The sequence below is a fragment of the Impatiens glandulifera genome, chromosome 4 (genome assembly GCF_907164915.1).
Source record: "Impatiens glandulifera chromosome 4, dImpGla2.1, whole genome shotgun sequence".
NCBI lineage: Eukaryota > Viridiplantae > Streptophyta > Magnoliopsida > Ericales > Balsaminaceae > Impatiens > Impatiens glandulifera.
In genome coordinates, this window is record NC_061865.1 from 55,064,791 (window position 1) to 55,078,485 (window position 13,695).

General features: G+C 29.7%; 3 protein-coding genes across 3 annotated transcripts; 2 read left to right on the forward strand and 1 right to left on the reverse strand.

The window, feature by feature from the left end:
- The first annotated feature begins 254 nt into the window (after positions 1-254).
- On the forward strand, positions 255-4,181 carry LOC124935429 (hippocampus abundant transcript 1 protein-like). The gene is made up of 13 exons (XM_047475863.1): positions 255-410; positions 910-1,021; positions 1,890-2,125; positions 2,466-2,680; positions 2,749-2,824; positions 2,913-2,999; positions 3,086-3,166; positions 3,244-3,276; positions 3,483-3,533; positions 3,628-3,669; positions 3,762-3,840; positions 3,921-3,991; positions 4,086-4,181. The coding sequence occupies exons 1-13, from the start codon at positions 255-257 to the stop codon at positions 4,179-4,181; spliced, it is 1,335 nt and encodes a 444-aa protein (XP_047331819.1).
- Positions 4,182-5,544: 1,363 nt separating this feature from the next.
- LOC124933976 (pentatricopeptide repeat-containing protein At2g17033) lies at positions 5,545-7,066 on the forward strand. The gene is made up of 2 exons (XM_047474430.1): positions 5,545-5,857; positions 5,920-7,066. The coding sequence occupies exons 1-2, from the start codon at positions 5,570-5,572 to the stop codon at positions 6,991-6,993; spliced, it is 1,362 nt and encodes a 453-aa protein (XP_047330386.1). The 5' UTR covers positions 5,545-5,569; the 3' UTR covers positions 6,994-7,066.
- Positions 6,971-11,676, reverse strand: LOC124933975 (serine/threonine-protein kinase STY46-like). The gene is made up of 16 exons (XM_047474428.1): positions 11,202-11,676; positions 10,592-10,709; positions 10,435-10,520; positions 10,212-10,331; positions 10,038-10,092; positions 9,829-9,939; positions 9,578-9,628; positions 9,338-9,489; positions 9,160-9,267; positions 8,982-9,055; positions 8,354-8,529; positions 8,124-8,219; positions 7,955-8,035; positions 7,821-7,874; positions 7,438-7,572; positions 6,971-7,311 (listed from the first exon to the last, which is right to left on the reverse strand). Exons 1-16 carry the CDS (start codon positions 11,390-11,392, stop codon positions 7,222-7,224), a joined length of 1,698 nt encoding a protein of 565 aa, XP_047330384.1. The 5' UTR covers positions 11,393-11,676; the 3' UTR covers positions 6,971-7,221.
- Between the last annotated feature and the right edge of the window lie 2,019 nt (positions 11,677-13,695).

Here is a 13,695-nt window from a genome sequence, read left to right on the forward strand (position 1 = left end):
ATATAAAGCTTAATTTATTAATATATATATATATATATATATATATATATATATATATATATATATATATATATATTTATATATATATATATATATATTATACTTACTTTTGTTTTTGGTAAGATATTTATTCTATAAAATTCATTTAACTATATTTGTTTTTTTGAAAAGTTGAAATTTTTATACTTAACTATATATATAATATTACAATCAACACTAATTATAATAGAAGAGGGGTAATTAGTTAAGATTAGATGGGTAATTTGATCCACATCAACATGTCGTTGTTCCTTTCAAATTTTGCTTCTATGATGGTGTTTCCGGCCATGATGGACGTCACAATGGCCGCTCTTTGCCCCGGAAAGGACGAATGTGCCCTTGTCATTTATCTCTCGGGTTTTCAACAATCGGTAATATTTTCTTATTTTTGTATATATATTAAGTAACAAGAAGTGATCTTCTTGCGAGAAATTGTTTGAAAATAAGATTTTTCGTTAGAATTATTCAAAGTTCTCATATCACTACTTGTTAAGAAATTCAGAGTAAAAACTTCTTCAAGCCTACTATGTTTTGAGAATTCTCATTGGGTTAAAATTGATAAAATTGTTTATGAAATAATTAATGAGTTTCTTTTTATGAGCCCACTGAATTTCCTTCTGTTTTTCTCTTTAATGGAAATTGTAAAATTTATTAATACTATTCCAATTTTATTTAATTCTTTGAATGGGAATAATAGAATTGAGATTTTTTATTAAAATAATTATGTCTTAAAGTATTAATATTACATTTGCTAGATAATTATTATATATATACAGTGGGTATTAATTAATTAAATTGTAATTGCCAATTAAACTATTTAATGAGAAACAAATCCTTGTAATTAATGTTTTTTAAATATTAATTATACAGATAATTGGACTAGGAATGGTGATGATGATGCCTTTAATTGGAAATCTATCTGATATTTATGGAAGGAAACAAATGCTCACTTTCCCCATGACTCTCTCCATTATTCCTCTTGGTAGGTTTCTTTAAATTAATCTTATAATATGTTTTTTTTAATTAATTATTTCAACTATAAATTTATTTGAGAAGGAATTAGTCAAAAATAATAATTTTAAAAGAAGTAGTGTTTAAATTTATATTAATTTGGTATGATTTTATAAATAAAAGAAAAGTAACTTATTTATTATTGTACTAATGAATGACAACCATATTTTTTTTAATCATTTTCTTTAAATTGAATTCTTATGTTGGAATAAAATTTGTCTTTTTAAATAATCTGGATCCTAATTAATTATTTGTTCAATCAATTTTGAAATTGATTTCCAAATATTCTTCCATCAAAATTTACTTTGTTTTGTCATACTCTTTTTATTGATTGAATTTTAATAAAATATTTAACTCAAAATCTTCATTTTTGGGTTAACTCATATAATGCTTTTGAATAATGATACATGTTGTGAACAATTGTAAGAATTTTTTTTATTTTTTTTAGAAAACAACGTGTAAATCTTTTAGTGGATAAAAATCTAATATGGTAGAGTTTTTACATTTTTATTCCCAAATCACGTTATTTCTTAAAAGAAAATTCATATATGTATCATTACTCAAATTTATTAAATACATTTTTATTATAGTTGAAGGGAACAAATTAAACCTTTATGCAAATTTAATTTGATAAGCATTGCCATTTAAACATTTTCTAGAGCTTGAGATAAGTTTGGCTTTTTACAAACTTGTGATTATGTATCTAATAAGTTATTTTCAAAATATTATCTTATTTAAATTAACATAAATAAAATATTTACAATATATTTTTTCAATATTAATTAAAATGTTTCCAAACTAATGACAATTTTAAATCAAATGTCTAAATGAAAATGCAGTGATATTAGCATGTGGGAGGACAAAAAACTTCTTCTATGCATACTATGTTTTGAAAATTCTCACCGGCATGCTTACCGGAGGAAGCCTTTTATGCCTTGCCGTTGCTTACGTGGCCGACATCACCACCGAGGATAAGAGGGCCGCTGCCTTGGGTATGGTCATGGGATTTCTTTGTGCTTCCTCTATCGGAGCAACCCTTGTTGCTCGGGTCCTCTCCAGTGACACAATGTTTCAGGTTCATAGAAATCTTACTAATTTTCGTATACTAAACTTTTATTATATTCTATAAGAGTTTTTTTACTAATAAGATGTTTCATGTTTATTGATAAGAGTTTTTATTTTTTTCTATGATGTTTCAAGTTTATTGTAATCTTACTAATTTCTCATATCGATCCTGTAACATTTGTATTGATAAGAGATTTTCTTCTTCTTAATATAGGGCTATTTGGAAATAATCTTGGTTTTTTAACTAGAATATTATATTATTTAATATTTTAATATGTTATAAGAAATAATATATATTATTTTAAAAAATGGCCTAAATAATCAGACTTTTGATTTGATCAAATTAATAGGTTGCACCTGTGATATCACTTATGGCACTAGTCTACATGAGAGTATTCCTCAAGGAATCGAACATCTCTAACCATAACGAGCATTTGGAGCGACCTATCTTGACGAATAGCGGTTTAGAAAATTGTGGCCTTAGTGATGTAGAATCGTCTCGTAAAGCACGACCTTCGAGGAAAATTCCATCCATTAAGGATTTCATATTATTGGTTAGAAGAAGGTATTTTGTATTTTTTTTTTTTTACTTTTTCGTCGTTTATGAAGTTTTATTAATGAATTGCTTTGCAGTCGAATATTTTCTCTAGCAGTTGTAATCACGTTTTTCAACAGTCTTGCGGAGAGTGCACTTGAGGGTGCCGCTATGGTACAATTATTTTGAGACGTTTGAAGAATATTTATAGTTTTTAAGATTTTTTAATGATTAATAGCATTGATGTCTTCGTTTTCTTTAGTATTTCTTCAAGGCCCGACTTCATTACAATAAAGACGAGTTTGCCAATATCATTACAATACTAGGTATTGTTGGAATAGTTGATCAGGTAAGGATTGATATTCATTATTAAACACACTAACCATGTTTCCTAGCCAAGTTTTAAAGATCCACACTCATGTTTATCTTTTACAGATAATTCTCGTGCCCATATTGATTCGTTTTATCGGAGAGTATAAGTTGTTGTCTTATAGTCTCATTTCTGGTTTCTTATCGGTAAACATATTCTTTGAATAAATGTTTTACTTATTTAATTTTTCGACATAATTAATTCGTTGTTTTGAAAATTACAGACTTTAGTTTATAGCGTGGCATGGGCTACTTGGGTAAGTTGCTCATCTTTTTCATATATTTCATTCCAAATATGTTTTCATTATTTTTCTTCATATTCCTTTGAAATGTTTTTGATATTATTTCGTTGCAATAACTTATTTCACGAATTACATTATATTTGTTTTGTTTTTCCATTTATAACGTGATTATATATGTCTCATTTCCAAAATAAATTATTTTGCCCTCTATTCATTTTCAGGTTCCTTATGTGGTCGCTACATTTAGCATATTCCCTATAGGGGTAACTTGTGTAAGTTTTCTTCATTAAGAAATTTAAATTAATCTAAGGGATCAATGTTGAATTCATGAAGTATTAAGATATCATTATTTTCTTTATTTTGCAGCTAACAAGCATCATGTCCAAACAATTTGGACGCGACGAGCAGGTTAGAAAATTGAATATGAGAATATTTGTTTCAATCGATAAATCGTTCAACTTAGGTTATGTAATAATCGAAATTCATAATATAATTCATAGGGGATGGCCCAAGGATGTATTTCAGCCATTTCTTCTTTTGCAAGCATTATATCTCCAATGATTTTCAGTACTTTAACAGGTATTTTATCGATTTAATTCCACCCCCACAAAAAAAAAGTAAGATTTGAGGATTAGGGTTCTTGATATATTCTTATGCAGATCTGTTCTTGTCGGATAAAGCGCCGTTTGATTATCCAGGTTTTAGTATCTTATGCGTTGGAATCACAATGGTAACTCTTGTTATGTTTAGGGTGAATAAAAAAAGATCATGATATATTTGAATATTTATGTTCTTAACTAAAGTAAATTTGATTTTTGATGCAGTTGATAGCATTGATTCCAAGTCTATTGATTGAATTTGATGCTTCTGGTTCGAGTGACAATGTTGTGATCTCTAATGATGATTGTATAGAACCCTAATTAAAGGATTGATTATTAACTAGTTTCTAGCAAGAAAAATATGAGTTGTTTGATTTGTTATGCTAATTAATATTAATTATTTGATAATATGAGTAGTGGATGGTCAAATTGGAATTAGGTCATTTGAAAGCACCAGTATGGACCTAAATGTTTGTTTTAATATTATAACAAATTATATTTTTCTTATAGAAATTTATTTTCGGGAGTGATTAACATGACCCAAATTTTCATCATTATTATTTAAATCAGAAAGTTCTTAGTTAAGAGATATTTAATTTTAACTAACAATTGAGTTATGAATTTATTTTATTTTTTATAAGAAAAACACATTTGTTTGAATTTTTATGTTTTTTTTTTGGGATTTTTTTTTTGGGATTTTTTTTTATGTTAATATAGAACAGATTAGAAAATGATATGTCAGAATAGTTTTTTTTTTGGTATTTCATTGTATACCACTTGTATTTTGTTAGTAAAATTATTTCCCTCCTAGCTTTCATTGAAAAACCCATTTATATAACATGTGAAAGATTTTAACATTTGTAAACTAATATTTTACAATTACAATCATTTTTTTAAATTTTCAAAACAAAAAGTAAAAATTAGGTTATTTTCATTTGTTAGAAAATATATGATTAAATTAAATTAATTTTTGAAAGATTTATTTTTTTTGATAATTTTTTAGATCAAATTAAAAAAAATATATATACTATTTTAACAAAATTTTGAATAAATAAAAATGGTAACAAATAATTTCAAATAAGCAAAAATACTCCAAATTTGTTAAAATAGAAGTAAGGACGAACTATTTTAACATTATTTTATCTACTTTATTTAATATAAAAGACATTAGTCTAAAAATACCTATAACTAGAGTGACCAATCAAGATTATTAAATTTAATAATATTTATACATAATTAAAAAATATTTTAAAATATTATTTCATCTAAATCAATCTCTAAATAATCTAAATAAGATAGTATACAAAAATATATTTTTTAAATAAATTAAAAAAAAAATGGCTCAAATCAAAACGGGTCAAAACAAACATGGTAATTTATATCTCCTCTTCTAGTCTTGCAACAACATGATGTGGATATCTCGAGCTTTTCTGAAGTCCTGGGTTCAAGTCCGTCAGGCGACAAATTCTACGTCTAGATAAATAATTAAGTTATTTAAGTGTGTTTGCGGACTATCTATTTTAACCCCGTGGGATTAACCACACTCTCAAAAGAAGTTCGGGAGTAAACATTCTGAAATTATAATTATGACCTATATATCAGCTTTTGAAGTTTAGGAATTATTTAATCTCACAATAAAAGTTTAAGTGGCTGCATGATCTTCTTTTCCAAAGAAATATAATAATTGAAAACCACCTCACTGATAAAGTATGGCTGACTGCATCGCTTTATCGATTACCCTTCCGGCGAAACTCCGGCGATATGCTCCATCAAAACCGCCGTCTTCTCTAACGATCTGCTGTGTCCTCAATAAACGAGTTGATACATTTCTCTCTTCTCTTATCACCACCGCCGCCGTTGCAAACGATCCATCAGTCTCTGATCGCGTAATCCGCAAATTCGTTCAGTCATCTTCCAAATCCATCGCACTTGACGCATTCTCCCGTATAATCTCTCCGGAAAATGCTCATCCTCATCTCTCCTCTTTCGCTCTAACGGTAAATTTCATAAACGCAGCTTCTATCTCTCACTATATCTCACTTAATGAATTGATTTGCAGTTCTATTGGAGGATTACAGAAACGGAATGGTTCAATTGGAATCCTAAGTTATTAGCTGACCTAATTTCTTCTCTTAACGAACGAGGTGAATTGAACGAAGCTCAATCTCTACTTTCAGAAGCGATTGTTAGATTGAAAGACAGAGAACGCGATCTTGCTCTTTTCTATTGTAATCTAGTTGAATCTCATTCCAAACGAAGATCGCAGTTAGGTTTTTGCAATTCTTGTGACCTTCTCAAACAGTTATCTGATTCTTCATCCTCTAATTTCGTGAAACGTCGTGCATTTGAATCGATGATTGGCGGTTATTGTATGATGGATCTGCCTCTTGAAGCGGAGAATCTGATTTCAGAAATGAAAGGTTTGATGATACGACCATCTCTTTTCGAGTTTCGATCACTAATATATGCTTATGGAAGATTAGGTTTATTTGAAGATATGAGAAGAATTACATCTCAAATGGAGAGTCAAGGATTCAAATTAGAAACTGTTTGTGCTAATATGATGCTTTCTTCCCTTGGAAATCATGGAGAATTCATAGAAATGACTACATTGCTTCAAACAATGAAGAAATCTGGAGTTTCGTTCTCCATTAGGACATACAATTCGGTTCTAAATTCCTGCACTTCAATCTCTTCAATGATCGAAGATCTCAAAACTGCTCCTATTTCAATTCACGAACTTATGCAAGCGTTGGAGGACAACAACAACAAAGAACGGGTATTAATCCACGAACTGATTGATTCATCTGTTCTTGAAGATTCAATGGAATGGAATAATCAGGAGATAAAGTTGGATTTGCACGGTATGCATTTACCTTCCGCCTATCTGATTCTGTTACAGTGGATTGAGAAGTTGCGAACAAGGCTCCATGATGAAGATCAAGTAATACCAATGGAGATTACAGTGGTTTGTGGGATAGGCAAGCACAGCATTGTTAGAGGGGAATCGACAGTGAAGAATCTTGTAAAGCAGATGATGATTCGAATGGATTTTCCAATGAGAATCGATAGAAATAACATTGGATGCTTTGTGGGAAAAGGAAAAGCCATTACAAAATGGTTGAATTCGTAATGATTTATCGAATGTTTATGTTATGTTATATTTTACAGTCAAAGTTTAATTTATCAAGAATCTTAGTAACTAATTATACTAAGAACAAAACAATCAAACATGTTTGTGAAATCTTAAAAAAAATGATGAAACATAATATGGATGTTTATGATAGCTCTGTGTATCAAGGGATACTACCGGCTGTACAAAACACGCTCAAATCAACAAAAGGAAAAATGGTGATCGGTTTCAATGATTTCTTCCTCGTCGCAGAGTTGATAGAAATCCACCCGATGATTTCTCTTTATCCTTCTTCCCGCTATCACCCTCTTCTCCAACCTGTTCAAACATTGAGTAAATTTCTGAATGACATGTCTAACTAGAAAAATGTTTTCAAATAAAACCACTATGGACCTATTTGAAAACACGTCATGTTTTAAAATTATATTTCATGTGGGTAACAACCTCATTGGCTATTTGTTGAAGAATATCGATGATTTCATTAAAGTCGGGTCTCGAGGATGGATCTTGCTGCCAGCATCTCTCTTGAAGCTCCACGATTCTTGGGTTTGTGTTCTTTGGAATGGTAGGCCGTAATCCCTACCATAAAATAAAATAAATGAATTCTGAAGAATGAAGTAAATACAATATGAGGAGGCCTTTTATGTTTATTCTTTAAATTATGTTTTAATTGTTGTTTCCATAAATGGTTAATCCCGTTGTATTTGTGTTTGACACTTAGAACACTCGTGTTTTAATGTATTTTTATATTTATTTTTGTTGTTAGGCTTAAACAACTCTCATTTATATAATCCAAATCAAACGAGCACATATGAACAAATATATACCTTTTGAACTACCCCGACAGCAGCTTGCAATGGCGTCAAGTACTCGTAGGGAAGCTGAAAATCTCGAATAAATTTGTTTGTTAGAATGAGTTTGGAAAGAATGACATTAAATTAAATACAATAAAAAACATTACCTTCCCAGTTAGCAACTCCCACAATACAATTCCAAAGCTAAAAACATCAGCTTTGTGATCATATGGCTTGTGTTCAATAACCTTTTCAATTGCACAAAATTTATATCAGATTCTCAAAAATGTACATCATTTACATACAAAAATTACCGAGACAATATTTCGTATAAACCTCAGGAGCCATCCATCGATATGTCCCGGTTTCAGCAGTCATGACTCCAGATTGAGCTTGAACTCTAGCGACTCCAAAATCAGCCACCTTAACAACCTGCAATGGAGAAAATACATGAATAATCGTATACTAACTATCGCCCATACAAAAATTCTCTTAAGTTTTATTTGGGAAATTAATAAGTCTAATAATTCGGTAGTTAATAAGAAAGATAAAAGAATCTGTCCTACATCATTTTCATCCATTAAAAGATTTGCAGCCTTCAAATCCCTGTGAATGATGTTGTTTTGATGGAGATAATTCATGCCCTTTGATATATCAAGAGCTACTCTGAGAAGAGATGGTAACTTGAAGGAAGCTTTGTGTTTATGTAGATGATCATACAAACTTCCACCAGACATGAACTCTGTAGGATAAAAAACACAGAGAAATGCAGTATTTTTAGGGAAATATTTCTACACAATAAAAAGTAATAACTTTTCTTTTTTTCGTGACCCAGGTTAATTCCAGGGTGGCTATCATGACCCCCATAGACCCCGTTTAACTGTAGTGTTAAGAATCGAACCTATGGGTTGTAAGCCTCTTGGAAGTTTCCTAGGGTGGATAGTTATTGTTAAAACTCGATGACAAAGTAAAATAGGTAAAGCACATAAAGAACGTGTTGATAGGAAAACACCACGAAAAACAAGGACACTAAAAGAGGTCCAATCCCTTCCCACAACAGGATCCTGCAAAATTCAGGTTTTTTCGCATCATGGGCCCTGGCTCAGCCAAACCCACCCATTCAGGTCACCAAAACTCTAACAGTTACTAAGTACTAAGGAGATCAAAAACACACTGAAAAGGATTCAAACAAACCTGTTATGATGCACAAGCTCGGTGGCTTAGTACACGCACCAATAAATTGCACGACATTCTTGTGCCGCACTTTCCTACAATGATTGTAGTCGTCGGGGAAGACATTAACAATTTAGAATTTTTGTTTTTCCTTATAATACACGGTATAGAATACAAAAGGTTGTAAAAATAGGTAAACCTCATAATGAACACTTCTTGAGCAAATTCCTTAAATAAGTCTGTATTTACTCTATCTGGGTTGAGTACTTTAATGGCTACTTCTTGACTACAATATGTACCTTTGTACCTAACAATTAAAAAAAGGATATTCAAGAATAAATTATTACTCATTATAGAATCATTATATCAACACTTACAAATCGCCATATGAACCAGAAGCAACTTTTCCCTCGAATTTCAACAACCGAGGATCTATCTCCCAAACATCTTTTCCATCATTAGGTATTGTCAAGTGATTAAGAAGCCCAGAATCAACTAAAGGAGAAAAGGGATGACGCGGTGATGGATTCTACATTAGCCATTAAATTGGTTGTTAGTTAGTTAAAACAGTTATGCTCTTTCAGCCTATTAGGGAGAAGAAAACATCAAACAATTACCTCGATCTTTAGAAGTTCTTTTTCTATCGAGGTTCGAAGTTGTTCAGTTTCCTGAAAAGAGAAATAAGAAATTGAAGTAAAAGCCATACAAAGAATATGAAAGAAGCTCATTTTGCTTTCTCATCAAAAGCTGGTTTTGCTTTCTCTGCTCGAGTTAAGGTGTTAGAAGTAATTTGAGCCATTTTTAACTGTTTAGGAAGCAAAATGAGCTTTTTAAAAGAGAAAAAAGGAAGGGAAGTGAAGAGTTTTACCTCATATGGACAACCATCAACAACAAAGACATCCAATGAATATCCATCTGTTGTAGAAAAAGCATGTGCTTCCTTAATGTTCAGTCCTATCTCAGCTAGCAAAGCAGTCAACTTTTGTTTTCATTACAAAAAAAAAAAGCAAAATTATTATTTCTCTTGTTACAACATTAGCATAAAAATGCAGAAGCTAAATCCAATTCATAATTTACCTGACTGAGGAGTTTCGGTTTGTCGTCAGAAGAATATGTTATTTCATGCATAGGCCTGCAATATTGAAAAAAAATTAACTCTGAATTATGAACTTAATCAGCACAACCATCATCATTCATGTCGAAACAAACCAACAAACAGAAAGAACATTGTTGTCATGGACTAGGGTTTACCAGAAAGATTCTCCACCAGAAATAGCAGCTTCCTCATGTTGATCTTGAGATTTGGTTGTTGATTCTAGTGCATGGAACTCGAGATTAGGCGATGAACCAAAAGTAGGCGGTGGAAGACTTCTGCATTTAAAATCCAATTAGCAACACTAATAATCTAAACAACAACTGATTTAAATAAAAAACACAGCAATTTTATAAATTAGTAAGTTAATTAGAACCAAACCTTTGTGCCTGTAATCCTCCCACCAGCTTCGGAGAGTTTGAACAAAGAGAATCGGCTGTACTCGCATCAACCACAACTGGAGGAACCTGCAAAAGAAGATAACTCCGTAAAGAGCTTGTATTTGAAGAAAATAACAACAAAAGGAAAAGAAAGTTACCGCTTGTACAAGACGAACATCAAAAACAGGTCTATTAGCAGGATCATAAGCCAATTGCAGTAATCTCTTATGTCTAAGAACATCTTCTGCCCTTTCAACATTCACATCAAGTGCATAACTGCAGTACCATACAGTTATGTAAAACACCCATATAATATCTAAACTGTCTGTTCATGAGAAAATGAGACAGAGATCAAAAAGGGAGTCTAAAGATCTTTCCTTCATTCAAAGGAAAACACAACAATCTAGAACCTGTTAACTTTGATTTCCTAGAAAAATTCTACAGATTAGCTAAAGAACATACACTACTATTAGTAAATGGGTTCTCATCATCTCTAAAGATGATGAACATTTTATCATACAATACTATTAAATAGCTTGAGGAAAGGGGGCAATTTGCATATAACTACAATATTGAGAAGATTATAACATCAATTTCAAAAGCATAAAACAACTAAGATCTTGATGATCAAACAAAAAAAGGCTTTCAAGTTTGACGAATTCAAGAACCAACAATTACATGAAAACCCATGTTTGATAATCAAAAAGTAACAAAAATTTAGAAAGAAAACAAGCAAATACAATAACTAGGGTCCAAAGGTAAAGTTACCGAGCAGGAAGGCGATTGAAGTGGATCCAAAGTTCATCCTCAAAACCAGGCTGATGAGCTTCTTGAATATCAGAATCTTTAAGACGGCGAAGAACCTCATTATAAGCCTCAAGTTTAAGCCTTTCATGGCGAGAATTGGTCGAAGATGATTCCGGCGTTACTCTACTCCCACAACTCTCGGTATCTTCCATCACCTTTGATAATAAGAATGGAGGGAATAATAAAAAGGGTAAAAAGGAAAGAGAAAACAAACCCGCCACAGAATTTCCTCTTCTTCAGTCCTAATCGGAAAACAAAACCGGATGAAGACAGATTTATGGTATTCTGACCCCACCACAGTAGTAAATTGATTTCTCTTTCTTTCTTTCTTTCTTTCTTTTTTTTCTCTTTTTTCTATTGCAATCGAAAGAATTACAGCCGCCGGCGATTCACAAGTATCCTCCGGCGACGGTGGCTCACTCCGGCGATTCACAACTATCCTGTATTTATAGAAGCAAGATCTGTATATATATATATATGCTCTCTCTTTCAGACTAAGGCTCTGTTTGTTTAAAGTGTTTTGTGAGGATTTCAACATAAAAAAGTATATGGTAATTATTAAATGATTTGATTAATATATTTATTTTATATGTTTAATACTTTACTTTTATTATAACTTAAATTATGTAGGGCAATATTCACATTTTTTATTTTTTATTTTTTATTTTTTATTTTTTATTTTTTATTTTTAGGGATGGTTAAATTTATATTTATTATGAATTTTTGTTTTATTTTAATTTTAATTTATTAATTAAAATATTAAAATATTTTTACTTTTTTTAATAATAAAACATTATTATATGAAACTGTAAATTTTTTTATTTAAAAAATACAAACTCTATTTTTTTTTAATACAACTATTTAGGAAATTATGTGAATCAGTTTATATATTGACTTTTATAAATAAAAATGATCATAATCTAAAAAATATATGATGCTTGATGAGATGTTACAAAAACATACTTATACAAAAGATAACTTTTAATTTTAATTATTTTCATCTTTTAGGGATATTTTAATTAAATCTCATTGTGATTAATATTTTGAGAAAATACTTTGCAATAGAGATAAGTCTTTTGAAACTTGTATTATGTGGTGTATTCCAATTAAGTTTAAATTTATATTATTTTTTTCTTTTGATATAAGATTTATTTTGTTTGATTTGGATTATAGTATAAATTTGTTTTATTTTATATAAATACTTTTACTATTTATTTGAATCATGATTTAGAGTATTTTTTAATTATAGTTATTTATATTTTAGATAATTGTGACTTTTTACAAATATAAAAAGAAAAGTGTAACTAAATAACTCTATTTTGAAACCATTTAGCAATGTTAGCTACAACTCTTAATTAATTATATTTTTATGAGTTTAAAATTTGTACTTATGATCTACTTTGAGCTTAATTAACCTTATTTTGACTTTGATATTTTACTATATGTTTGGACACTTATAAATGTGATGTTTTCTTTATTTAAAGTTTTGAGTCTTAATAAATTTTAATATTTTTAACTCTAAATGGTAAGTTATGTAGTTAATTTGATTTCACAATAGTATGTAATAAGTTGTTAAAATAACTTTATCGGATAATAAGTTATCGCATAAACGTGGTTTAACGAATAAATTAAATATCTAAAAAAAACAAGTAAACATATCAATAGATATATCTTTAATATTTCAAATAAACTAAGGCCTTTTAGGTTTTAGGTTATTCAAATAATCTTAAAAAAAAAAATTAAATATCATTTCATTACTCTTTCTCATAATCAAATTACTTAATTCATTAATTAAAATATTAAAATACTTATTATTTTTTATATTATTACTTTTTTATATTTATATATATATATATATCAACACCTTTAAACCTTTAAAGTATTTTTAACAAAAAAAAAAAAAAAAAAAAAAACATCATTTTCTTCTTAAAATTATCTCTAAATATTAATTTTTTCTCTCTAAATTATTTAAATAAAATCTATTAAATAAAATCTATTGAATCAATTTTAATAATATAAATCATATCTACATTAAACAAATAAGTTATAATAGCCTCAATTTCCCAAGTTATTGAAATACGAGTCATCATTAATTAATTAATATTTAAATTTATTAAATTAAAATATTATAATAAATCAATTTAATAATTGAACAAATAAGTAAATGTGATATAATATTTTAATAAATATTAAAAGATAAATCAAACTCCTAGATAACATAAAAAGAGTAGTGGCCAAGAGCCAAGCAGTGGCAGAAAGCTGACGTGGATAACATGAAAAGAAGTCCAGTGGAATACTGCCACGTGTTGAAGAAAGACTTCATGTCCACGTGGAGGTGGCAGAAAGCTGACGTGGCCTAGAGGAGCAGCCAAACGGGATCGGAGTTCTCGCAGGTTTTGCCAGCGAAGACGCGGCAGATTGTCGCCGCTGCTGTGAAATACGCTATTTCTGACAC

Excerpts from the sequence above, each read along its gene's own strand:
- LOC124935429 (XM_047475863.1), top strand. The coding sequence starts at position 255 with ATGGGTAATTTGATCCACATCAACATGTCGTTGTTCCTTTCAAATTTT. Across the intron at positions 3,534-3,627 it reads TCCCTATAGGGGTAACTTGT|CTAACAAGCATCATGTCCAA; the intron begins GTAAGTTTTCTT and ends TTTATTTTGCAG. Across the intron at positions 3,841-3,920 it reads GATTTTCAGTACTTTAACAG|ATCTGTTCTTGTCGGATAAA; the intron begins GTATTTTATCGA and ends ATTCTTATGCAG.
- LOC124933976 (XM_047474430.1), top strand. The coding sequence starts at position 5,570 with ATGGCTGACTGCATCGCTTTATCGATTACCCTTCCGGCGAAACTCCGG. Across the intron at positions 5,858-5,919 it reads TCTCCTCTTTCGCTCTAACG|TTCTATTGGAGGATTACAGA; the intron begins GTAAATTTCATA and ends ATTGATTTGCAG.
- LOC124933975 (XM_047474428.1), bottom strand. The coding sequence starts at position 11,392 with ATGGAAGATACCGAGAGTTGTGGGAGTAGAGTAACGCCGGAATCATCT. Across the intron at positions 9,629-9,828 it reads TTGATGGTTGTCCATATGAG|GAAACTGAACAACTTCGAAC; the intron begins GTAAAACTCTTC and ends TTCTCTTTTCAG. Across the intron at positions 8,220-8,353 it reads TTTTAATGGATGAAAATGAT|GTTGTTAAGGTGGCTGATTT; the intron begins GTAGGACAGATT and ends TCTCCATTGCAG.